This window comes from Vigna angularis, chromosome 5 (genome assembly GCF_016808095.1).
Source record: "Vigna angularis cultivar LongXiaoDou No.4 chromosome 5, ASM1680809v1, whole genome shotgun sequence".
Lineage (NCBI taxonomy): Eukaryota > Viridiplantae > Streptophyta > Magnoliopsida > Fabales > Fabaceae > Vigna > Vigna angularis.
In genome coordinates, this window is record NC_068974.1 from 20,100,256 (window position 1) to 20,127,353 (window position 27,098).

Below are 27,098 nucleotides of genomic sequence, written 5' to 3' on the forward strand. Positions count from 1 at the left end.
TTGAGCCTTCCACTCTAGCTTTATTTTTAACTGAGCGTTTGGATTCTCCCATAAACCTTTCAAAGGGATACATCCACCTGTACTGCACGGGTCCCCCAAGCCAAGCTTCATATGCAAGATGAATTGAAATGTGCTCCATTGAATCAAAGAATGCAGGAGGGAATATTCTTTCCAATTTGCAGAGAATAATCGGGATATTTTCATCCATCTTTTTAAGGGAATCTTCCTTTAGTGTCGTGCAGCACAAATCTTTAAAGAAGTTACTGATTTCTATCAGTGGATTTAACACGTGCATTGGCAAACAACTGAACGCAAGAGGGATGAAAGTCTCCATGAATACATGACAATCATGACTCTTCAACCCTTGAATAGTACCGTTCTGAACATTGGCACATCTGGACAAGTTAGAAGCATATCCATCTGGCATTCTAAGCTCCTTGATCCATCCACACACTATTCTTGTCTCGTCTTTTGACATGGTGTAATTTGCTTTTGGTTTAAATAATCGGCCGTTACCTTGTGCCTTCAACTCTAAGTCTTTTCGTCCACAATACAAAGGTAAATCTTTTCTTGCTTTCTCATTATCTTTTGTCTTACCTTTAACATTCATAACTGTGTTGAAGACATTGTCAAAGAAATTTTTTTCTGTGTGCATGACATCGATGTTGTGTCTTAGCAAGTTGTCCTTCCAATAGGGAAGTTCCCAGAATATGCTTCTTTTAGTCCAATTATGCCATTCCCCAAACCCTTCTAGCCTATTCTGACCAGATTCAGTCACTTTTGGATAGTCTTTCACTCTTCTCCACACGTGTGATCCAGTCAACTTTGTCGGGGGCATATCCGTTTCAACTTGTCCTTTTCGAAATGCCTTTTTGTTTCTTCTAAAGGGGTGATCAATGGGCAAGAACCGTCGATGGCAGTCAAACCAACTACTTTTCCGGCCATGACTCAATTGGAATGACTTTGTATGTTCCATGCAATGTGGACAAGCTAATCGACCATGTGTGCTCCAACCAGATAACATGTCGTACGCTGGGAAGTCATTAATAGTCCACATCAAGGCTGCCCTCATAAGGAAATTTTGCCTCCTTGAAACGTCATACGTCCAAACACCATTCCATAACTTCTTCAAATCATCAATCAAAGGCTCCAAGTAAACATCAATCAATGATTTGGGATTAGATGGACCTGGTATTATACACGATAAAAACATGTAAGGCTTTGTCATGCACATCTCAGGTGGTAGATTGTATGGGGTAACTATCACGGGCCAGCATGAATACGGTGATGCAGACGCCTGAATGTACGGGGTAAACCCATCAGAGCATAGACCAAGTCTGACGTTACGCGGTTCACTAGCAAAGGATGGATGTTTACGATTGAAGTGCTTCCAAGCTTCACCATCAGAAGGATGACGCAAAAGTCCCGGAGTTTTGTTACCATCATGCCATGTCATGTGTTCTGCTGTTTGCATTGAAGTAAACAATCTTTGTAATCTTGGAATTATAGCTAAGTAGAACATGGACTTTAATGGAATTGGTTTTTTTTGCCTCTGTCCAGCATGCATTGTCTGATATCGAGGTGAGCCACAAAACTTGCATTCCACCAACAATGCATCATTTTTGCCACTGTCATTGTCATAGAATAATATACATCCATTAACACAACAATCAATCTTCTTCACATCCAATCCCAACTTTGAAACACATTTTTTGGCCTGGTAATAGTTCTTCGGCATGATATTGTTTGGTGGTGTCAAATCTAACATCAATTTTGTATAGAAGTCCACTGCTTGAATGGGAACGTTCCAATTAGATTTCCCAGCCATGAGTCTAATGCACACTGACAATTTTGACTCAGATGAACCTTCAAATACAGGTAGATTTGCCTCTGTCAGTAAATTGTAAAACCTCTGCGTCGTTTCATTTGGAGGCTCTTCATCATGACTATCGTCTGCTTCTTCAGCATGGTGACGAAGAGCATTGTCGACCATCTCTTGCATGTAGGCAAATTGATCTATCTCACATGTATGTACAACAGTATTCGAACCTGATGCAAGCCGTTTTTCAGCTGCAGTGGAGGTTGAAGGAATTTCTTCACCATGAAATGTCCAAACCGTGTAATTAGGCATGAACCCTTTTTGGTAAAGGTGAACTTTGACGACTTCATCTTTCAAAATCCTTGTACATTCGCACTTGATGCATGGACATCGAATCCCTCCATCAAGGGCATAATATTGATATCGTCGGGCTGTCTCCATGAACTCTTCAACTCCGATGACAAAAGATTCCTTCAAACCTCTCCTTCCACTATAACAACGGTCGTACATCCATCCACGATGGTTGACAAAATGGGCCATGTTCTGTGACAAGCCAAACAAATAAAAACTTAGCCAAAACAGCAACACTCCATGTGACATAAGTAATAAACCTATTACTACTCAAGTCGAACATGGAAGGCAATTTGAACACTATGGTCATAGGCATTCAATTAGGGCATCCAAAGAGAAGTCCTCCGTATCGAAATTCCTTAGACACACTAAGGGGCTGTGTATTAAAGTTGGAGGAGACAACTTATTACTACTGAAGTTCTCTTGTCTAGAGTACTTCCAAATATTTTGTAGGTTCTAAGTGTTTATAATATTTTTACCCTTCTCATTGCATTGAGAATGTGTGTAGTACCATAAATGAAAGACAATATACATGAACATACAATATAGACATCAACATAATTTAGGCAATCAAATATCTATAAAAGCATGGATATATAATACATATTAACATAATTTAGGCAATCATATAGCTATAAAAGTATCTACTGACAATCAGTGTGTAGTACTGTGATTCGTTGTTGTTTCAATGTTTAAACACCTTTAAATTGATGATATTAAGTTGCTTGAATCATCACTTAAGCTTTACAAACACTACCAATCATTTTTGGGTTTTAAAGCACACTTTTAAAGTCAATTTTGTGGTGCAGTTTTCGTTTTCAGTGCTGTTTGATTTTGTATACTTTGTATTTTCGAATTGTGCACTCATTTCTATCTATCTTTTATGTCTTAAGACTTGTGTAGATAGATGTCATACTGTTTTGGTTACTACTTTAATACACTATGCATTATGACCACTTTTAGTGTATTCTACTAACTAGTTTTAGGTTCTAGGGTGTCATATTTTGAGTTCTACGTTGTTTTTCTAGTGTGAATTTCTAATTAGCATTGTTTTACCATCCTAAACTTGTTAGGACAGTTTGTTTGAAGTTTCTTAGGCTAGTTTAGTGTAGTGATCAAAATTTGACCATTCTAGTGCATTTCTAGTACACCTTTTGAGGTTTCAGTTCAGATTTCTGGATTTTCAGGCTTGGAACAAGTTTGTTTGTTGATTTCATATATGTTTCAAGTATTAACAATCAGTAATACACACTGACATTCAAAATATGTGATTAAGTTCATCCAACTCTGATTTTACATTATGGAGTAAAAGTGAGTTTCTGGTCTACTGTGGTGCACACTGTTTCTGCAAGTTTTGTTGTATATAAAACTTGAGACAAGTTTCTTATGTCATATTAAGCATGTCTGAAGTGATAGTCATTACAATCAATCACAATTCTGCAAAAAACAGTAGTTGAGTTGATTTAAATCTGGTTTTTACTATTGTATCAGAATTTTATGAGCTTTGCAACGTGCTGCATCTTTGCCATGTCTTAGGACAATTATTAATCACCTAGTTCTTATTCAGCAACTAGATCTAGTTGATTAGGATGTTTCTTGTACATTTCATTGAACCAGCCACCATTGAATCTGCTGTTTTTCTAATTCTGCATCAATGATTAATGCATTTTCTGCATTTTGAGCAACTGTCACAGTGATTTCATGCATCACTGTATTTCAGTGCAGTGTGAGCATTTAAACAAGTTCAATTAGTCATTTAAAACTTCTGACCACTGTTGATTTGGTCCAATTTCATTAAATCTTCAAAAGCATAGTTTGACTTCCCATTTTTTTCCTTAAAATTTGAAACTCAACCAGTCATATACTGATTCAGTGGTTTTTGGCACAGTTTGGTTGTCTATATACATATATTTATTAGGTAATGGATTGCAGGGAGTTATTCCGAAGAGTCTAAATGATCTCGAAAATCTTCTTGTGTTATTTCTAGATCGTAATAGTCTTGGAGGTACTATTCAACTGGGATCTAGAAATTGTAAAATGTTGTCTATTCTGTGTCTTTCTCACAATAACTTCAGTGGGGGTATACCACCAAGCTTAGGGAATTGTACTGGCCTAATAGAGTTTTATGCTACAACCACTAACTTAGTTGGCAGTATACCGTCAACCTTAATTAGGACTCGTTAGTTGTAGGTTCTAAGTCTAAAAACTCTTACATATTTGACAATCAAATTCAAACAATTCAAAACAGAGTTTGACAAAACTCAATGTGTACAGTATCATAAACTCCATTCAACATAACTTAACATTCAAAGTGGACATTCACAACATTTTATAACAACATCAAATTCATGAAACAAGAATGAAAATAACATATCACATATAATCATGCAATTTCAGTTTAGGTGACCATACCTTCGCCTTTCTTATCCTTTCCTGATCAAGTCTTCTTTGTAGACTCTCTTCCTCTCCTTCTGCCCACAATTGCTTTAAAAAATCACCTAAGACATCAAATAGAAGTGTATTTAAGGTTATTCATTAGATTTTGTTCCATTAATTTAATAACCACAGCAACAGTTTAAGCATTACCTAATAGTATCCAAAAAGGAATAACAATAACCAACTAAAACATCACCAAACAAATTTATCATACTGCACCAGAATTCAACAAACCAAATTCTTTGAATTTTGACAACTTTTGGCCAAAGAAATTAATCAAACAGTAGGTTCCAAAAAAATTATGCACTAGAGAAAGTCCCTAGTTGGGTGGTTTGGTACTAAAACACGTATGGAAGAGATTTAAACACACAGGTCAATGTTCAAGCAACTTTGTTTGATGATTTTATTTGTGTTTAAACTCTAAAATGAGTTATAAACAGCTTGCAGCTCAAAATCACTACTCCACTTCCATTTTAACTCAAAAAGTGATGGTTTAGAAAGAAAATCTTCATATAAACCAAACTATGACCCAATGAGGTGCATAAGACTTTACTTTTAATTCTTTCTTCCTTTTTTAAACTTTTCTAAAATGTGAACAATTAAAAATCATAATCAATTATCAGTTAGCCAAAGAATGTGTTGAAACAGATTTCTTTGGTGCTGAGAGAGTAACTGAAGCTCTTCTTCCTCTGCTCCAACTCTCCACTTCACTAAGGATTGTCACATTCTTTCTTTGAAAATGAAGAAAGCATCAATTAATCTTTGCCAAAGCAATGAAACCAGACAAGTTGTTATCACTTCTCTTCCTCTGGTTGCATAGATTTGTACTTATGAATACATATGTCTAGTTTCACTAAATCCAAATAAGAAAACAAAGTCCTGCAGACTAGTTGGCTTTCAATATATATATATATATATATATATATATATATATATATATATATATATATATATAATTGAAGCTTTCAATTCAGAGTATCATATTCAGCCTATAGAGTTGGCATATTCAGCCTTATAGAAGTGTATATATTTGTATTGTATTATTTGGCATATTCAGCCCTATAGAGTTGGCATATTCAGCCTTATAGAGTTGGCATATTCAGCCTATACAGTTGGCATATTCACCCTTATAGATGCTAATTAGATGTTACAGTAACAAGGGAAATTACATGAATATCTGAGGTCAAAATTGTAGTGTCTTGGACAAAAAAAAACATATGCTTAGCCCATTTCCTATTCAATAAAGTTCTTTTCTTTAAGATATATACATATATACTATGTGAGAATAAAACGTGAAAAAGGTTAGTGTTCAAAAACTTTCTCAAACAAATTAAATTTGATTTTACTAATTCAGTCATCAAACATGGAGAGGGAAATATTCTCAAGGTAAGAAACTATGATAGAAAAGTGGGTCAACTATATGTCTACATCTAAGTCAGTTCCATCTTCAAGCAGTTAGCAACTATCGAAGGGAGAAGTGATATTTGAGAACACATGTTCTCCACAAGCTTGTGACCAGAGAGGAGGTGTCTGAAGCTCTTTTAGATGGTAACTTGCTTTTCTCATTTTTTCAAAGGTTTAATCATTCACTAAGTCCCTATTTTCGCATGGAATCTCAATTTCGTCCCTTTCTTTCTGAAAATCTCAATTAGGTCCCAATTTTATGAAAATTGCAACAAATCGATCCTTTCCGTTAATTTGGCTGGACGACGTTAAAAAAATTGATGAGTGAATGCTGAGATGACGAACGAGCGCTCGTCCAGCAGCGAACGAGCGCTCGTCCAGCAGCGAACGAGCGCTCGTCCATCAGCGAACGAGCGCTCGTCCAACAGCGAACGAACGCTCGTCCAGCAGCGAGCGAGCGCTCGACCACCGAACGAACGATCGTCCAGTGTGGAACGAACGGTTGTCCAGCAGTAAGAGGTCGACGAGCGTCCGTTCTCTGGTGGACAACCGTTCGTTCCACACTGGACGACCGTTCGTTCGGTGGACGAGCGCTCGTTCGCTGCTGGACGAGCGCTCGTTCGCTGCTGGACGAGCGCTCGTTCGTCATCTCAGCCTTCACTCATCAATTTTTTTAACGCCGTTTGACACTATTTAACGGAAAGGATCGATTTGTTGCAATTTTCATAAAATTGGGACCCAATTGAGATTTTCAGAAAGAAAGGGACGAAATTGAGATTCCATGCGAAAATAGGGACTTAGTGAATGATTAAACCTTTTTCAAATTAGGGGATCAAATTAGACTTGATACTTGAGGACAGATTTCTAATTTGGGTAAATTATACTAAAAGGGTGATTCGTTCATCTTACTGTTAGACATTTTTGGGGCCCTACGCTACAGTGTTCACTATTGAGTTCATCTGTAGTATTCCCTTAATTAGGTTGTTAATATCACCTACCAAAACAATGCTTCTAAGATATGTTAATATATTCGATTCTGTATACTGTGTGGGGAAACATGGAGTGAGGGGCATAAAGTTCCATCACAGTACAAGGACTTCATCTTGAAGTCACCATCATAGCATCTGAAATTAAGTATGAGAATGTCTAAGCAGCATCATGCCATGTGCATTATTATGTTAAGCTATGAAATTAGGTATTCAGTAACTGTGATCTTAAAAGTGCGATATAGATACAATCCAACTCATAAATTATAATACTCTCGGTCATAAAACATCCTTTAGAAGTATAAAAGAATAATTGAACATCCACCAAGGTGGGATCACACCCACTTCATCCTCCACTCCAAACTGAGAAAGATCTTTTATTCACATACTATTCTTTTATTTCTATTGGAATTATTGTCACTAAACTCAATACGGACATGGTCACTGTACTTAATTAGCTTATCATTGTTACAATTCCAAAACTTCCAAGATGTGCAGTTTTGGGCTCTGACTGTCACTAAACAGAGCGGCGACCTTGTTTAACAAACACATGAATTTCACACATGGCACAACCAGACCAACACACCATGTTTGCTTCCTGTGCTCTAATCCAAAAGATGGATTATTCTTCCTTGTGGGATCACGACATTTCTTCTTTAATCTTCTGTCTTTGTGTCGGTGTATATCCTTTCTTTAGAAGTACTGATATATAATTCCTTGATATAAACTGTGGACAAGCCAGTAAGCAGTTCTAATTTCCTTATAATCCATTGCTTGTCAGCAGTTTTTCCTAGAAACGGTTTAAAGTATATTGCTGTCAAAGATTTAAATGTCATGCAGGTTTTTACTGTCTATTCATTCTTATTGTTAACAGAGGGTCTGTCTTACTTTTGTACATCCACCTCAAATAGCACTAATAATTGTAACGTGTTCTATAAAAAAGCCTGCCATTATATTTTACACTCAAATTTAAAGTAAAGCTATTCTTATTTCTTAATAGTGTTTATCTTCTGTGGGGGTTGATAAAAAGTACAGAGGTAAAGAAAAAGACGGACGTAAGGCTTTTTATCCTTCTAAAAGCAGACATATGATAGGGTAATTACTAGCATGAAAACCCGTGAAGGCAAAACTGAGGACTTTCCTGTAACCATAGGTTTACACCATGACTCAATATTAAATCCTTGTTCAATATATAGTCCTGGATGTGTTTACAGGGATATATAGAAGGCTTTATTCAAGTTCATGGATTTTAAGGATGGCATTCTCTTGATCGAGTAATCAAGAAAATAAAAAGAATTCTAAACTTGAATTTTGGAGACAGATTGAAATCAAAGTTTTTTTGGTTGAGGAGAAGAAAATGAAAAATGTGTAATACCACAAGTTTCTGAGTTTATTTACATGGGGATCAATATTGCATAATGATAGAGTAGTATATGAATATGGTTACAAGTTGTGTGATTAAAATGGAGAAAGACATGAGGAATTATTTTTTATTCTAAAGTACATATTCAAAAGTTGTTATACTACTATATGTCTACATCTATGTCTACATCTAAGTCACAAATAATTGAAATAATTATTGACAAATAAAAAGTACAGAATCAATTATCTTAGTTAGTAACCACTTTGGTTTTTTAAATTCTTTTAAAAGGACAAAATTTTATTCATTTTATAACACTCTTGATTCTGAAATACTTTACAATCTCAGTACATGAGGAAAGAATGGATAAGATTAACAGAATCAGGGTCATGGCCAGATCATCTCCATTTAACAAGCTTCTGATGGTTCAATGTTTAAAGCAGAAGGGTAATGTGGTGCCAATCACAGGTGATGCCACAAATGACGCACCTGCTCTAAAACATGTAGATATTGGACTTTCCAAGGGAATAGAAGGCACTGAAGTGGAAAAGGAGAGCTTTGGCTTTAGCCACCGAGGAACCTACTGATGATCTCATGAAGATGCCACCTGTAGGTAGAGTTGAGCCACTGATAACTACACTTATGTGGAGGAACCTGATTTCACAGGCATTGTACCAGGTTATGGTACAACTGGTTTTAGAATTGAGGGGAAGATCAATCTTTCATGTTACTAACAAGGTCAAGAACACGATTATCTTAAATTCTTTTGTCCTCTGCCAAGTGTTCAATGAGTTAAATGCAAGGGAACTGGAGAACAAGAACATAATTAAGGGAGTTGGTAAGAATAGGTTGTTCATTGTAATTGTGAGCCTAACTGTTGTTCTTCAGCTAGTGAAGGTTGAGTTTCTGAAAAAGATACCCAATACTGAGAGATTGACTTGGGAGCAATGGGGTGTTTGTGTTAGCATTCCAGCTTTGTCTTAGACAATTGGTGTGCTGGTGAAGTGTAACCCACTTGTTCACAAGAAAAATTAGTACAAACCACTAAGTTATAATCTTCACCTACTCAATCTTCACCGGTTGCTTTTATTTTCCCTAAACTACGGCTAAGGTTATTTGAACCTTGTCACTGCCAGGCCAATGCCTTACCCTCATTTCAATTACAAAATAAAAAACTTTCTCGAACAAACAACATCACACAGTGCTGCCACAAGAACATCAAACAGATTGAACAACAAGTAAACTCAGAATGAATTTTTAAACGCACAACTTACCTCAACCAAGATAGCCCTAGACGATGGCAACCTTTGTAGAGCACGACAGCGACAGAAACCCACAGTGGCCCCTCCAAGTCCGTCGACCAAGTTCCTTTAACTTTAGAGCACACCGTGGTGAGGTCGCCAGAACACTGTCATCAACTCGCAACACCAACCACCACCCTTGACCAACCCCCTCGGAACAATTAATTTCATCAACCACTACCCTCCTTACCGTCACTATCCTAACGTCGACACACCAATTGCAGCAACAAAGGGGTTAAACTGTAGTTCTGAAGTGAGAGAGAGAAATTTGGGGGAGAGGTTCTGCGGAAACAAAAATTGGGAGAATAGAGAGGGAAATCCCAAATTTTCATTTCATTAGGTCGATCAATATACCGACGGCCTATGCAGCCTTCTGTAACCTTAAAAAGCCTTCGGTAATCAACTACTTACATGACCGTCGGAACATCCTTCGGTAAGTCAACTTTACCGAAGGCCACAGAGGCCGTCGGTATTATTCCTTCGGAAAATTACAGTTTTCCTGTAGTGGAATGAATTAATGAAGTGAAGTCCCCTAGGTCTCTTTAAACAGGCTTGATTGGGCTTGGACTCTGAATATTCAGTTGATAGAATTTTTTATCTCATATCTTCCAAATAACTAAAAGATTTAGATAATTATAACATTATTTGGAAGATATTTTCTGTTGATATTCACAAATTAAATTAATTTAACAACTGAATTTTATCTTTTAGCTTTTTCTGACTTTCCAAAATTGCACAAATATCCTGCAACTTCCTCTATCTGCACTTTAGCCCCTCAGAATTCTCCATATTTGCACCAGAACCCCTGTTGACCAGCTTTTGACCAGAGAAAGGACGCGCCCAATGGGAGCTCGCCACGTGGTTGCTCTCTTCCTTCCCCAATTAGGGTTTCAGATTTGGGGAAAGGCTCTTCCCCTTTTGCCGTCTACGTGCCGTGAGGAAAAGAGGAGAGGCTCGAGATTGTGGAGCTGCCTCGGTGGTTGCAGTGGCGATTTCTGTTTTGGGTTTTGCTGTGTAGTTTTTCTGAGTGCAGGTGGTGGTCCATTGAAGCGTTGTGGTGGCTTGAAGGTTGACAGCGGAAGGACGATAGTGGCGGCGGCCTGAAATGTCGAGGCGCGATTTTAGAGAAGCAGTGCGCGGCAGCTTCACGGTGAGGAGCGTGAATCGTGGTGGCAAGGTGCGAGAATGATGGAACGACGTGATGAAGATGATTTCGGAGGAGACGGCAAGGTGTCCCGCGAGGAGATGTCGCGATTGGGTTCCGAGAAGGTGGCGCACTCGTGGTTCATGGTGGTGACGGCGAGACCGTGGTGGTTGTTTGCGGTGGCTCGATTTGGTTCCGAGAATGGTGAAGATGAAGATGACTGTACCGTGTGACAAACGTTGTGTCGCGACAGCCATGGAGATGCGAAGAAGATGAACGGAGGTTGCAGATGATGCGGTGCAGAGCTTGCGTCAACGGAGGAGAAGAAGAAGATGGAGGTGCGATGGTGATGCGCGACGGAGGCGGAGCGGCGCGGCAAGGTTGTGGATGGTGCTAGAAAGTCGCGCCTTGGTGGTAGCTGTCCGGTGACGAAGCGGCCCGGCGGCGCGGTTGATGGTGGCGGCCTGACCTGTATCCGCGGCGACTAGCGGGAATGGTGGTCGTGGAGGTTACGGCAGCGGTGGAAGCGGAACGGCGGCTAGGTTTTCAGTAGGTGGAAGATGATGCTCATGTGTTAGGGCTGATGTGGCGGCATGTGGTTGGCTAGGTCTGTGTGGGTAGGATTTGGACACGTGGCATGATCTGGTGGACTCTGGCTTAGGAGGGGTATGGGTAGGGAAATTTAGGAGGTGTATTTAGAATAGGGTTACTGTTTGGCTTAGTATTGGGCCTGTTTAAGAGAAGAGGGGTGTATGTAGGGAAATTGGGAGGTGCAAGGGTAAAAGTTGTCTGTTTGGTCCATCTGTACATTATTTTCCAAATAAAACCTGATTTTGGGCCTTGAATTGCCATTTGGGCCAATAAAACTTATATTCTCAGCTGCACAAATAAACATTAGAACATCCCAGAATAATTTATACGCTAAAACTTACTTTTTACGTCTCTTTATTTCTCAAATCCAATAATTCCAATCATCACAAATTCACTTAAAATCAACCATTTCAACACAATCATTTCATTAAAATTTTAATTTTCAAACATAAATGTGGACATAAATATGCACTCATCACACTTAAAGCTTCCATTGCTGGCTGTAAGTAAATATGGAGGTGCTAGTGCTGGTTATAGAACATTGTTAGATGCCCTTATTCCAGCATCGTTGGTTCTTGAAGAGGTAATATCTATTCATTTCCCTTTTTTTTCATGATCTTGTTTACTGTTAGTTACAATGATTTGGCATTACAGAAATTAAATTTTGGTGATTAATGCGTTCGAGCTTGACTCTCTGCTTTTGCCTCTGTCACGCTGAACTTTCGTAGATCTCTGTGTGTAGTAACCCTGCTATTGATAAAGGTGTTGCTCATGAGTCTGTTGGAGTAAAACCAACGACCTTGGTTCCAAAAGAAATCCCTGTTAAAGGTATTTATTTTTTAGAGATTGATTTTTGGAGAATTATTAACGATGATTTCTTCATTTTATTTTAGTTTTTCATTATGATTTACGGATAAACATTGTACCCAAAGCAGCACTAAATAAACATAGGGATGATGAGGAAAATCTTTTGACTTGGTTGGTCGACTTATTTTCACAGGTAAAATTTGGTTTTACTTTCGTTAGGCCTCTTCACAGTTTTTACTTGATTGAGTGCTGCACGATTTGCTATTATCTTGTGTTATCTTCTGACAAAACAGGCGTTATGTCTTTCTTTCTCCATCTAATACTCTTATCTACTTATTTCTTTCTCTCATGCAATTTGGTTAACCTATATCTTTCTTCAACAATTCCTTGGCTTGAAATGCATCATCTGCAAGCAAAACATTTGAATTTTTGCTTCTTCGTGAAGTCCTTTCTTTAGTCTTTGATGATTTCCAACCTGGTTCATTACTCTTCCCAGAGAGTAAAAAAAATGAGAGTCGGCTTCAGTAGGAGTTTTTGAGCTCCCAACTACACCTAGCTTTCTTTAAATCTCAGTACTAAAAGCAATCCAAAAATGTCCTCAGGTATTATATTACTCAAATCTTCTTTTAAGTCAATTAATTATCTACAATATTAAATCTTCTTTAGTAGACCCTTTTTTTGGCCCACCAAAAATTGGGCTGTGGTAGGTCGCCCATCTTGATTATGCTCAGGGCCACAATTGAGTACCTACACTATTTCTATACTATTCAACTATTGTTGTCAAATATATTCAACTATTTGTTACCTGTCAAAGCATCTCGTGTGCTCATATTTTCTACAAGTTGTTAAAAGTGTGATGCATAAGTTCTATTAGAAGTTCACCAGTATATAGAAGCTAGTTAACTAAAAATATGTTACCGTCTTCACTTACTTACGAATACATTCTTGAGTTAGTATTAAATATGTTAAAAAGTTTATAAAAGTTAGGAGTTGTGGTTATTGGTAAATATAGTAGTTCATAGATTGTATGGCGTGGCTAAATATTTAGTGTTTTTGTTGAAATAGGACAAGGATAGCTGCCTGAAGAGTTCCTGTCTCTATTGAACGTCCTCCTTGCTCCTTGTTCTAGATAACCAATCGGTGTAAAGGGAGGTAACCTGCAAAATACACTCCGACGCTCAAGTCAGAATTTTTCTCTGTAGGTCATTTGTAATTAAATTATGAGTCAAAGTGAGTTTACCTCGAGATTAAACCCTTATTTATAAAGTTTAAAAAAATCTGACCAATTAATTTACCTCTTAATTATCATTAATGCAAACCTTAACTACTTAACAGTAGCCGTTGTGACATTAATTGCGCCTTAACCCTGCTCAAAGGTTGTCGGGACTAGACGGTTATGAGATGCTTTCTCAGCATGTCAACCGCTCGGTCTTATCCAACTATTTTGCCACTTTAACCGATCGGTTAGATATAGATCCATAGTAACATTTAGTATTCTTATTTATAATAAATAAAAGATAACTAATAGAATAACTGTTAAAATGCTGATTTTCTGTCAGTGAACCTTTATCTGAGTATTGTAGAATGGTAATATCTTAAACAGATATTGTATGAAGATGCATGCTTTAATTTTAATTACTACTTTGTCCTAAGGTATAAGATAAACTAATAGGATATAGGGTGATAGGATATAATGGGCTTAAGATAGAAGCCAAACGATATAAAGGTAGGGAACCGAACGGTAGAAAGGAGGAACCGAGGGCCACCGATCGATAGAAAGGGGAGGAGCGAGAGTCAAACGGTTTTAACAGGTTAGGAAGTAATTGTTGTTGGTTAATTAAAAGTGGGTTGCAGGCAAGGGGGGTCAGGTAGAGAGGAGTTTTTGAGTATTCTTTTGTAAAGTCTGAACCTTGACCAGAAGAGGGAGGTTATGCTCCCAATCATTCTTTGTAAAGAGAATTCTATTGCTGTCAATAATAGTACCTATTCTTTCTTTACTGTTTCTACCTACGGTTATAGTTAGGTTTCCAACCCACGAACCTAACATAAACCTTAGATGCTATGTTGGTAGAAGTCCAAGTGTTTATTAGGAGATTTAGTCTGGGTATTATTTCTTTTTTATGATTTTTTATTCTTTGGGAATTGATGTTAGAAGTGTAATGAGTTGAGAATAATTAATTGAAGATAGAAAAGTTTATGTAAAATCTGTCTTGAACTAGAACTTTTACTTTGTCTGCACGAATAAGTTTTCATAGACTGTTTTATTGAAAAGTTCATCATTGTTTTCATTGCAAATGTGGTTGGATGTAACTCTATATAATATAACTATTAGTTTAATAATTGATTTCATACTTATCTTATTAATTTTCTTCAACCACTCTTGTTAATTTTCTTCAATTCTCCCCTACTTCCAACTTCCAACACCAACACCATTTATATATGCATCCTCTTTTCATGTCCTTTCTACCTATTTAATTACCTATTAGACCTAGAATAAGTACAAAAATTATTTCCTTTGCCAATTGTAAACCAGCTTTTTGAGGTCACATATATTTTGTATTTCAAGTTCTGTTTTATATCTCATTTTGTATCAATTGTCTTGTACTTTGATAAATTATTAGAAACATGAAAATTGAATTACATTTTTTAATCTTACAAAGTCAACTTTAGTCTTTATATTTGAAGACTATAGTTTTAGTTTCTTGAATGTGATGGATCCAACATATGTTTCTGAACCTGATAACTGCGTCATATGTTGTCAATGGTCTTTTAATATAGTGGCAGCTAGCTTCATTGGTAAAGACATGAACCTAGGTTTGATCTCAGGTATAGAAAACAAGAGTGTTATTTTATCTGTCATTTGGTTCTATAACCATCTTATTATCCCTCTAATTGCTCTAATCCAAAGATTCTAATGAGTCATTTCAATTCACATGAATGTTGCCTTTCTCATAATGCAAGGTGCATTTATCATATTCTGCAAAAAGTCGTGAATATGCTGACAGAGTTGTGATGATCTATGAAACTGCTTCTTGTGCTCTTTCACTTGCTTATGAGTAATTTTTCTTCCTTTCTATTTGTAATATATAACTGCTTATTTTAAAAGTTATCTGAATCATTATACATCAATTTGATTGGATTTTTTTATCAGAATGTGACGTTTTTAATTTCAATCTATTGATTCCTCTAGCAATTGGCCACCTCCTGTATACATGTTTTTAAAACAAAATAACTTTTTTTATATTAATTTTACAACATACAATATTACTTTATTTAAATAAGCATGCTAGGGTACATATCCCTCTCTGATTCTCAGTGGATAACTAATCCTTTGTGAAAACACATGTAAAGTATACTTGGCATTTTTTTTCATACTATTTAGAATTTTCCGTGAGATTTTAGTATGCTGTACATAGTGATTTTGATAGCATTCAGGTTAGTTGTGATTAGTATTTGATAGCATATAAATCATAAGTTCATGCTTTCAATTTTCTTTTTTTATCAAAGAATGAGACATTTAAATGGCCAACCAATTTACAACATCTTGACTTGTGTTCAAACAGTTTGAGTAACATATTTCTTTTATGTCTGAGGGGCCTTCCATATCTCCAGTTACTTGATTTAAACAACAATCCATTACAAGGAGCGCTAGATATAAGTGGTCAGTATTCTATAAATTTATTTTTATGACATTCAAAAATATTTTGTTAATAGTATTAAACCTTAGAAGTAATGATTTAATTCAGAGTCTAGTAAATATTTATCCTTATGCAATGCTATTATAGCTGGTACTTAGTGTTTTATTCATTCACCATTTACTTTTATGTGTTGTAAATGGATCAAAAATGCTTCCCTTGTAAGACATGAAATAATACTATGGCAACTTTCGTGTTATACATGTACTTGGAAGCATGTGTACGTGTCTTGTTTCCTTTTCATTTTATAATCTGTGTGGTGCAGATGCGAAAGTTAAAGATTATGGTTGATTTGCTTCTTGTCTCTTCTTGTGGTTTATGCTGATGCAGAAACTTTTGGAATAAGATATTAAAAAAATTACTAAATACTTATCTAATTATTTACATTAGTGCAGAATTGGCCTTTAACGTCATCCCGTAAACGTCGGACTCCAAAATAACCAACGTAAATTATTGATTGGTGGCATTTTCGTAAATAAGTGGGCATAGGGACATCGATTAGAAGGGGCCCGACGTCTATAATATGATAGACGCCGGGGCCCCTCCGAACCGACGTCTCTATGCCTGACACGTAGATGAAAAGTCATTTTTTTCCACCTTAGAGACGTCTGATCCCGCCACCCCGATATCTATATTCGATTATAGACGTCGGTGACCCTCCTAATGGACGTGTATATATTTGACAGGTAGATGAAAAGTTATTTTTTTCCGCCGAAAAAGTTGTTTTGGACATCATATTAGTGAGGGTCCCGATGTCTATGTCAGATTAGACGTCGGTTACCCTAGGGAACCGACGTCTAGTTTGCTGTTAAATTAGACATCAGTCCCGCACTTACGAGCACTCCATCATCGTCTTCCTTCTCGCCTTTTCTCTCCGTGACATTGCTTCTCCAGGTGCATTTTTTCTCTTTTGAACCGTTTAAACGTACTTTTATTCCGATTATATTAGTCTTTGGTTGATTATCTTTCATTTGAACCGATTAAAATGAGTTTTTGTTGTGTTTTGGTGGAGTTTTTCTCGTGTATTTGGGTAGCGTAGTACCGCATTCTCCCTTTGCTAGTTTCCTCGTAAGAAAAGCTTGCGTCTTTTGCATGTCTTATAGCGTTTCAACCAAAATCCGAACTTCGGTCCTTGCCTAGTTCTATTGTCACCGTTCGTTTTCATTGGCGGTTTCAATGGAACTAGGCAAGGACCCATATTCGGTTTTGGGTTGAAATGTCATAAAAGATGCAAAAGACGCAACCTTTTTCTATGAAGAAACTAGCAAAGGAAGATGGTGCTACTACGTTACCCAAAGACACGAGCTGCAGTAGACGTCGGTTAATGCAATGTCCGACGTCTATGGAGCCTTTAGACGTCAGTTACTGCAAATGTCTTACGTCTATATAGTCTTTAGACATCGGATAATGCAGTAACAGACGTCTATAAAGACGTCCGACCTTTTGAGTCCGATGTTTGATTAACATCACCCACAAAGACGTCGATTCTGGAGCTGACGTTAAAATGCCAAAATAACAGACGTTAAAAGCCCTTTCTGTACTAGTGTTATTACAATATTGTTTTAACTGTATTATTTTATTTGCAGATTTTTATTGATTCGTCTTGGATGGAAGGTCTATACATGGAACACATTAGAACCAAATTAATTTCTTTTATTTTAAGTATTAGTCAATTGTAGAAACTTGATTACAATTTAGTAGTATATGTAGGATAATGTAATTTTTGGATTGAATATATAGTTTTATGCACAAATAATGTATTTAATATTATTACACAATTTAATGTATGAAATGAATTTTATTTTGTTTATTTAATTGAATATGTTTATTAAAAGGGTATATTGATTATAAATTCATTGAATGAGATCATAATACAGAAAAAATTATTGTAAATTGATTTAATGTTAAATGTAAATATATATTTAAAACAACAATTTTCTGGTGGTTTTGGAAAATCTCTGGTAATTACTGGCGGTTTTCCAGAAAGCCCTGGAAATAGGGACGGTTCCACAGAACCCCGGTTAATTCTGGCAGTTCCAAAAACCCCTGAAAATAGGGGTGATTTTTTAGAAAATCGCCGGTAATTTTGTGACACTGATTTTTTCAGTGGTTTTTGTAACTGGAGAAAATGTATTTTTCGGGGTTTAAAAGTTTCGTTAACATAAAAAATAACCCTTACTAAAATTGCAGATTTTTGAAGTGAATTACTTACAGATAAATCCTTATGTAATTACTTATGGATAAATTCTTATGTAACCTATAAATCAAATTCATATGTAATCTTTTTTTATAACTTTGCTCAAACTAATTATTTTGTTATAGTTATATAATCTTAAACTTATTAAAATTTCTCATTGAAATAATTATTAAACTAATAAAAATGAAGAGAATTTATAATATATCATTAAGAGTAGCAAGTAATTAACATAAAATGTTATTTATTTAAATTTAACACTCTTAGAAATCCAAACATTGTAAAATCAAACTATATTAGAAAAAAATATATATAACCTTATAACAAGCTTTACTAATATAAAATAATGTCTAACCCTCTAATAATATCTAAACAAAAGCTTTTAACATTAACAATAATGTCTAAAGTTCCTATAAGTACAAATCCATTTATGTTGTTCTTCATCTTATTTATACACTACATTCCAAAATATTTTATCATCCTTATTCATCATGCAGATATGATGATCTTCAATCACACGACAACTCTCATTGTTGTACCTTGAACCATTTAGGTCTGGCACCCAATCTCCCACAAAAAGATCGCACTCCACTGCATCTAAATATTTCAAAGGAAAATTCATCAAACATAAACACACACAGACATTTCTAACTTTAAATCACAAAATATGTTGTTGTGGTTTCTCAATTCAATGGAAGAAAGAATGTGAATCTAGTTGAGAGAAAAATCTGAAGAAATGGGGTTATGGCAGTTATCTTATGATATTTTGTTTTTGATGAATATGCATAAAGAATTAAATCCAAATCTATACGAAGCAAAGCAACTAACATGGAAACCTATATTAACCTAGCAAACTTCTTGGAGAAAACTAGGAAACTCCAACCAAAGACATGAATCAGAAACCAAAATACATACATATAAATCTAAAAAACAATCTAAGTAGAATGAAAAAAAATATCATTAATTTGGAAATAATTTAGCAAGAAAAATTAAACACCAGACATGTTGAATAAAACACATACAAAAGATTACCAAACCATGTGTGTTTTCAAGATACCATTAGCAAGGATGAGAAAACAACACACACAAAAAAAATTACCGTGTAGAAAGCAAAGAAACAGAAAAATGTTAGTTCCAATAAGCTGACTGATAGCGGGCTACACTGCACCATGTTTTTCAATAAACAAAATTTACTGATTCCTCCCAAATTATCTAGCTTTTCCAATTTATCTCAAAACAAGTAATATACTTATTTTCTAATATACTATTATAACTGTTTTTCTCCTAAACTTCAATTTTAACATTTTCACTTTATCACCTAAAGTAACTGAAATTTTCATTTTACAATACATTATTAATATTTTTTTTTAGTTTTCCCTCACATATTAATATGTTAACTATTCAACCACCACAATTACTTCATTATTTATTTAGTGTATTTATTGAAAGTAATGCAGCTACTTTTCTTAATATATATATATATATATATATATATATATATATATATATATATATATATATATATATATATATATATATATATATATATAACCTTATTTAATCTATTAGAACTCATTTTATCAAGTTTAATTTTCTTTTACTATCTTATTTAGGGTGCAAATGATGTAATGTAAAATATAGGCTAAAACGTATATTATGTAACCTTCTTTCCTCTTATAGACCATTGCCGCGGCTTCAAGTTTCTTCCAGCAGTTTTCTTCTACTATGCACTTTGGCCCGTTTTCTTTTTCTCATGCAATTATTTAGATTAACTAGTTTTAGAACTTATAATTTATAAATATTTTGAACATGACTTTTGACTTCACATTAGAGTTTAAAAACAAACACCTGTTTTGTCTCTACCCTTTCATCCATAAATAAAATTCTATTTCTTTGCTTCTAGACACTTCAAATGACACACTTCCATATGACTTTCGTATCCTTTTTTCCTTTTGTATTAAGTTCCATAAAGCTAAATTGTTGAAAGTGTGTTTTGACTCCATTAAATTCAAACTTAACCTTGAGGATAATCTTGTTATTGCTCTTAATTATATACAGATGCCGAAAAACTGTTGTCAAGTTTGTGATCAGTTTTATTGAAGGTAAATTATGACAGATTTAATTTCTTTTTATTGATATTATATAGAATCTTATGCCATATTTAATAAAACTTTTTAGCAGTGACTAATTACTCAATTTTTTATTTATTTAAGGGCTGACCTGAAATCAAATCCCCTTATTTTATATTATTTAAATACAAGCAATCTAATTAAGTACATATAATTTATACATTTGAGTCTTAACGTCCAAAAAAAAAAATACACTTAACATAATTTAAATGGAGAATTATAAATATGGATAATTGAAATGTTAGAATGAAAAACAATTAGAGCCTTTATTCTAAACCACAACTGTAAATAAATACATAAAGCAGCAAAAAAAAATGAAGGAACGTATCAAACTTAATAAGCAAAAGAAAAGTGATAAACTGCATAGGTAGATTAGGCAATGACTAAGAAAGTAAAAAGAATAGAAAGGAAAAAGACAGAATATTAATTATAGCTACCAATAAGATTAAAAAATTGAAAAAAGAGATAAATAAATAAATAAAATATTGAAAACGAAAAAGAAACATACTTAAAGGTAAGGAATTATACAAAAAGTGATATCCAGATAAAGGTAGGTGTTATGGTTTATATTTCTATATTTCTTATAATATATCCTACCATTCACACTTTTATTGTAGTTTGAGAGATTTAGTTGTGCCCATATCCACGCAACCAGACTTCATTCAAATGCATTAGTAGTAAGGATGCACAAGTGCAAAAATTACATTTTATGACGTACAAAAATAATCTTTTATGACATAGTTATTAGAGACATAGTTATGAGCGATATAATAGGTTTGTCACTTTATGAAAGTAGAAATTTATGTCATAATAGGTTCAGTATATTATGATGTACTTTTGTACCTGTCATAATGCGTCCAGTGTGTATTATGACATACATTGGTATGTATCTTATAAAAACTTGTTTTTTCTAAAAAAAAATTACGTGCTTATATTTGACATCAAATAAATTTACAATCAATTCTCCTAGTTTATCATCTCATCCAATTAATCTACAATCAATTTACCTGAAAATCAATAAATCCAATTGAACAAACAAAGTGAAATTCATTTCATACAATAACTTGTCCAATAATATTTAATACATTATTTGTACATAAAACTATATATTCAATCCAAATATTACATTAACACCTATACAATACTAAATTGTAGCCAAGTTTCTACAAGTTCCTAAACAATTAAAATAAAAGAAGCTAGTTGGTTCTAGTGTCTTTATCTCATAGGAATCTGAAGAGCATATGAAAGAATCTTGATAGTATTAGAGCTGTCAAATGAGCCCTTTTAATAAGATTTGGCCCTAACCCATGTGGGTTGGGGCCAAAAAAGTCCACAGGGCCAAAATAACTCTTTATTAAAAAAGCTCACAGGGCTAAAAACCCCTAAAGCCCTATAGGCCAGGGCCAGCCCATGGGCTTTCTTTTTTACAAAATTTAAGTCCAGAAACATAATATCATCATACAAGTAATCACAAATCATTTGTATTTTTTATCCAGCTTTCATTTTGTCTTTGTTAGTAATAACTTATAACCATAATTGATTCATGTATAATTATATTTTTTTACCAATAAAATTAATTTTCTACTTCATAACTGTTTCTATATTAATTAGTTTAATAATAATGCTTTTATACAATTATTCCTTAATTTCCAAATTTTGTTTTGATAATTTTTTCATCTTAATTTTGGTTTCTTAATTTTGGTTTGTAAATTTGACGGTTTAGAGATATCCACATAAAATAGGTTTAAAAGTTAAAAAATTTGATTTAATTTGTAAAATTTTGATGGACTAACGAATTTATTTATAGATGATAATCTATTTTGTCACTAGGTTAAATCAATATCATTCGATTAAGATTTGTGATCAAAATTACATTATTTTTAATTGGTGTGAACATGTTAAAATTTTGACTTAATAACTTTTTAACTTTTTTAATTTTCCAAATTTAATAAAATTAATATTTATTATTTACAAAGTTATATAATTCTTTTAAAAAAAATTTATGAAACGTATAATTTAGTCATTTACATCAATTTATATATTTTTATGTCTTTTTCATATATTTTATATTATATTCATTTGTCTTTTTTATTAGTTTCTTATTAAGAGACATTGATGTAATTTATTTATTATTATAATTATTATAATTTTTATTTATTTTATATGTTAATAATTAAATACAATAATAATTTTAATTTTAGTATTATAAATTATAATATTATATTTATTTAAAAATATTGTATCTATTATTTAATTATTTTTTATTACAATCGGCTCAATTATGATAAATAATTCAATAAAAACGATCTTTGTTGGATAAAGATAAGTATGATTTTAAAATATTAATTTAATCTAAAAGGTTAGAAAAAAAATATGATTTTATAACCACTGGGATTACATCTAGATCTTGTATACTAACATATATGATATTCATAAGAATTTTGCCTAACAAGGATTTTCACTAAAAAGTTAGTTATTTTATTACGTGAAATTAATTTTAAACTTTACAAAGTTTGTGGTTTAATTTTTTAATGTATATATATCTATACAAAACATTCAACAAAAGAATTTTATATGACAAACTATAAAAAATAAAAATTTTACACCGATATTAAAAATTCATCCAATCAGTAGATTTGAATTTAAAATCTATCCATAATTAATATTTCAAATATTTATATAGATATCAGAATTCGATTATTGAAAAATCAAATTTTCAACTGTGTTACTTTTATAATTTCTTTTTTGAAATTTTTTTCATTTTCTTTTAAATAAAAATAATAATAAAAATTTTCTTTTTTAACTTTCCAAAATAATAAAATTATATATTTAAAATATACTTATAATTAAAAAGTTATTTTAAATAAGTTTTTATAAAATCAATATTTATACATTTATATTTAATTAAAAAGATATTAAATAGCATGTAAATTTTGAAAATTATTGAACTTGTAAAGTAAATAAAAGAAATAACTAAAAAAACATTATAAGTGAATTAATTTAGTTTGGGGGCTAGCCCCATCCTAACCCTACCCCAACCCACTTTATGTGGGGCTTTAGGGGTTGGGGCTTTTAAAAAGCCCCCTATTAAGGGGGCTAAAAAATTGGGGCTTGATTTTAGAAGGGGTTAGGGTCAACTCATGGGCCAGGGGCTCAAATGACACCTCTAGATAGTATGGAACAAAGAGAGATGGCATAGCTTTAGCAAAAACTTGGATATTGCACAATACCTACACAAGTCAAAGAACAGATAATAATTAATGTTGAAGTTAATTATAAAAGAAATAGAATAAGATGAATATAAAATTAATCATGGACTTCAAATTTCAATTCGAAAATTCTGAAGTAATTATCATTGTTCTCAGGGAAGGAAGACATAATTTTGATAGAAGCATGGTAAAATTTAAACTATGGCCAACACTCCATTTTTTACAAGAAGCAATGAGCAGAAAAATTAAATAAAAAATAGCTATAAATTATATGATTAAATTTATTATATTATTATTATATTTACATATATTTTAACAAGTATAAAATATAAATAAATAAATAAATATGATTGTTACTTTATTAATAACCTAACGGATATTGATATCTATTTTATAATATTAGAATATATTATTTTCATCTGAAACAAAATCATCCTGGAGAAGTTGTATACCTCTGTCACTTGAAAATATTGCTTGGAATTAATGCATTGTAGCAGAACATAATCCAAGTAATTTATCTTCATAAGTAGCATAGCCCACTGGAGTAATTAACCCAAAAAAGTTATGACTGTGTTTGTAATTTAAGCTAAGGTATCAAAAAGGTGTTCCATAGCTCATTGGCTAGACTCAACCTTCGTCAAATACATTCTAAAGGAAGAGCAAGGCTTGAATATGAGGACAGTTGAAGAGATCAAGGATGAGAGGTCTCATACTTTACATTTTCTTCTTCAACTCTTACTTTCGAAACAGTAGCAATGTTCCCCAATTTTCATACTGATCATTCATTGATATCATCACTAATCAATTTTCTCAGTTTTTTTTTTTTCAAACTGTATTTAATCCCAGACAAGTTATAAATAATATATTTTGAGGTAAGGTATGAAGTTATAGTTTAATGCAATACACCATTGCATCTTCATAAATTCTAAAACCATGTATGCAGAAACTAGAGCTTAAGATCAGTGGTTATACTCACCTTTAAATTTCCTGCACATTGCCCAGTTGGGTATTGGAAGAAAACCATCAAAAGCAAGTCAACTCTTTGCCTTCATAAGGGAGAGATGGGAAACACAGGAATTATAACTAGTATACCATGATTTCAATTAAATGTTAATTAAACTAAGGAAATAATGATTGGCATATAAGTTTACAACTAGTTCTTAAGGAATTAGAACTACCATGATTTGAATGTGTCGCAACCGAGATTGCAAGAGGACGACGAACCATAAAAGAACGAGTTTAAAAAAGAGGTTTTGGAATCGCCACCATAGTTTATCCTAGAAAGACCATGGAAAACCATAAAATAAGAGATGAACTACGAAAACTGGATTTTGGGTTCGGGAATCAGTTACATGTAAGAAAGGTATTAACACCCTATTACGCATGCCTAAAGGATAAACCTTTAACTAAATGTACAAAGTTGATGTGATTACGACAAGGATTTACCTTCTCCAAAAATAATATTATAAAGAAACAAAAATATAATTTTGTTTTATGGTCCCACAAGAATTGACCTATCTCCTACCTATTCTCATTAAGAATGACAAATCATTGTTACATAGTTCTTTATAAAAGATTACTTTTTAAAAATGATGTTTTTAATTTTTTTAAGATTTTGGATATTTTTTGTATTATTGCCATGATTGAGAAAAAAAATTAAAATAACAAGTGTTGGACTCACGCGGATGCCAAAATAAAAAAAGAAAATGTTTTTTACTTTTGAAATTTTTATTTAATTTTTTACATCATTTTACAAAAAAAGAAATTTGAAAATGGGTGTCACAGAATTGAACCAACACTAAAAGACATGAGGAAAGACATTTTTTTTTTTAAAACAATACATTTGTAAATAATAAAAATAATGATCCTAAAAGAAAATGTCAAATTTAAGCATAAGAAAAAGTGCGTATAATATTAAGCCATAATATAATATCTAAATAAAGAAAAAAGAAGTGACATACCTTCCAAACTTTACAGCTACCTTTAATACTCCAATGTTTTCTTTCTTGGTAAATGTTGTTAGTAGAGCCTAGAACTTATTCTTCTCTATACTTTCCTCATATCTCTCCCTATGTATCTATTTTATTTTTTCGTTCTTTCTGTCTCTCCTTTTTACTTATAGACACACATAATATTTTTTAATCTTTTCTTAATTGTGAATTAATTAGAAATGAATAATATAGGAAAGAATTGGTCTTGATAATAATGTATTTCAAAAATTAATCAAATCAAATAATACTTCAGATATTAATCTTACTTTTGCAAATCATTGTTGAGATTGGTATCGTGCAGCGGAACATTTTAAAAAGCCTGATAAAGAACAATAACCAAGAGGAGGGGTGAATTGATTCTATTAAAAATATGATTTTCTTTCGCAACTTTTATCAAACAGTTTATAAGCAAGAGATGTAGAGATAAGAGAAAATCACACAAGGAATTTTATCCTGGTTCAAATCAAAAGATTCTACTTTCAGTCGTTAATCACTATAAAAGAGTGATTAACCTTTCACTAAAAATTAATAACAATTTACAATAGAGAAATAGGGATATAGATTAGAAACTACCTCTCTTAATATATAAGAGATGAAAGACACCTCTTTTTGACGCACAAAAGGATGAAGGACTTGGCTATGCTTTGTAGGTATACTCAACCACTTAGACACACCAAGAAAGAGCACTTCCTCCTACAAGCACCAAGTTCACAAGCTCCCTTTTCACACACAGAGAGTTTCCCTTAGGCACACAACTCTAATAATCCAATTCCACTGAAGTTTCATCTTTGTCTTAATCAAATTTTCTAAATTTCTGTGTTGTTCACTAGTAAAAAAAAAGGATTTTAACTCGCGTATTTGACATTGGTTTAGTTGTAACCAAAGCAAAAAGTGGTACGATAACATTCTTGTAATTATCGTAAACGTATATGTCTCGGTTCAAAAATAACCGATGCCTAAAATTGGTGCGATGTCATTTTTGTAATTATCACAAACGTATATGCCTCAGTTCAAAAAGAACCAATGCCTAAAACTAGCGTGGTGGCATTTTTGTAATTATCGCAAAGGTCTATTATCTCAGTTGTTTAAAGAATCAAGGCATAAAAGAGATGAAATTTTTATTTTTTATATTTTTGAGAGGGTTTAGGCATCGGTATTTTATAGAAACGAGACCGTAGACCCTTATTGCCTTGGTTAAAAAATAAATAAGGTAATAACATGTGTTTAGGGTTAAATTTCGCGAACAGAGACAGAAGTTGCGCCACTCCTCTCTTTTCTCCCATTTTTCTGTGTTTCGATGGAGGCGTGGCGGAGGGATCATCAATGGCGCGACGGAGACACGACAGAGACGCGGCGGCGCAAGGGCACGGTGGTTGTTCTCGTTCTTCTTCTTCTTCTCTCCGTTATTATTCGCGGTGAAGGAGGAAGCTTCCTTCCGTCCCCTTTTTCTTATTTCGATATTGGGTTGTTTTATATTTGATTGATTCTCTATAGGAGTGGTGGTGTTTGATTGATTCTCTGCAGGTGATGGTGGGAGCGCGTCGTTCTCGTTCTTTGTTCTTCGTAGTTGGGAATCTTTGATGATGGTGGTGTGAGATGGAGCGGTGGGCGTTGATGGATTGCGGCCAAGGGCTAACAACTCACCTGTGGAATGGTTAAAAAAAAAAACCCCTATACTGCC

The 27,098-nt window shown here is 33.5% G+C and overlaps 1 protein-coding gene across 1 annotated transcript; it reads left to right on the forward strand.

The window, feature by feature from the left end:
- Positions 1 to 8,956: 8,956 nt before the first annotated feature.
- LOC128196672 (putative calcium-transporting ATPase 13, plasma membrane-type) lies at positions 8,957 to 9,340 on the forward strand. The gene has a single exon (XM_052878171.1). It carries the CDS (start codon positions 8,957 to 8,959, stop codon positions 9,338 to 9,340), a length of 384 nt encoding a protein of 127 aa, XP_052734131.1.
- Positions 9,341 to 27,098: the final 17,758 nt, after the last annotated feature.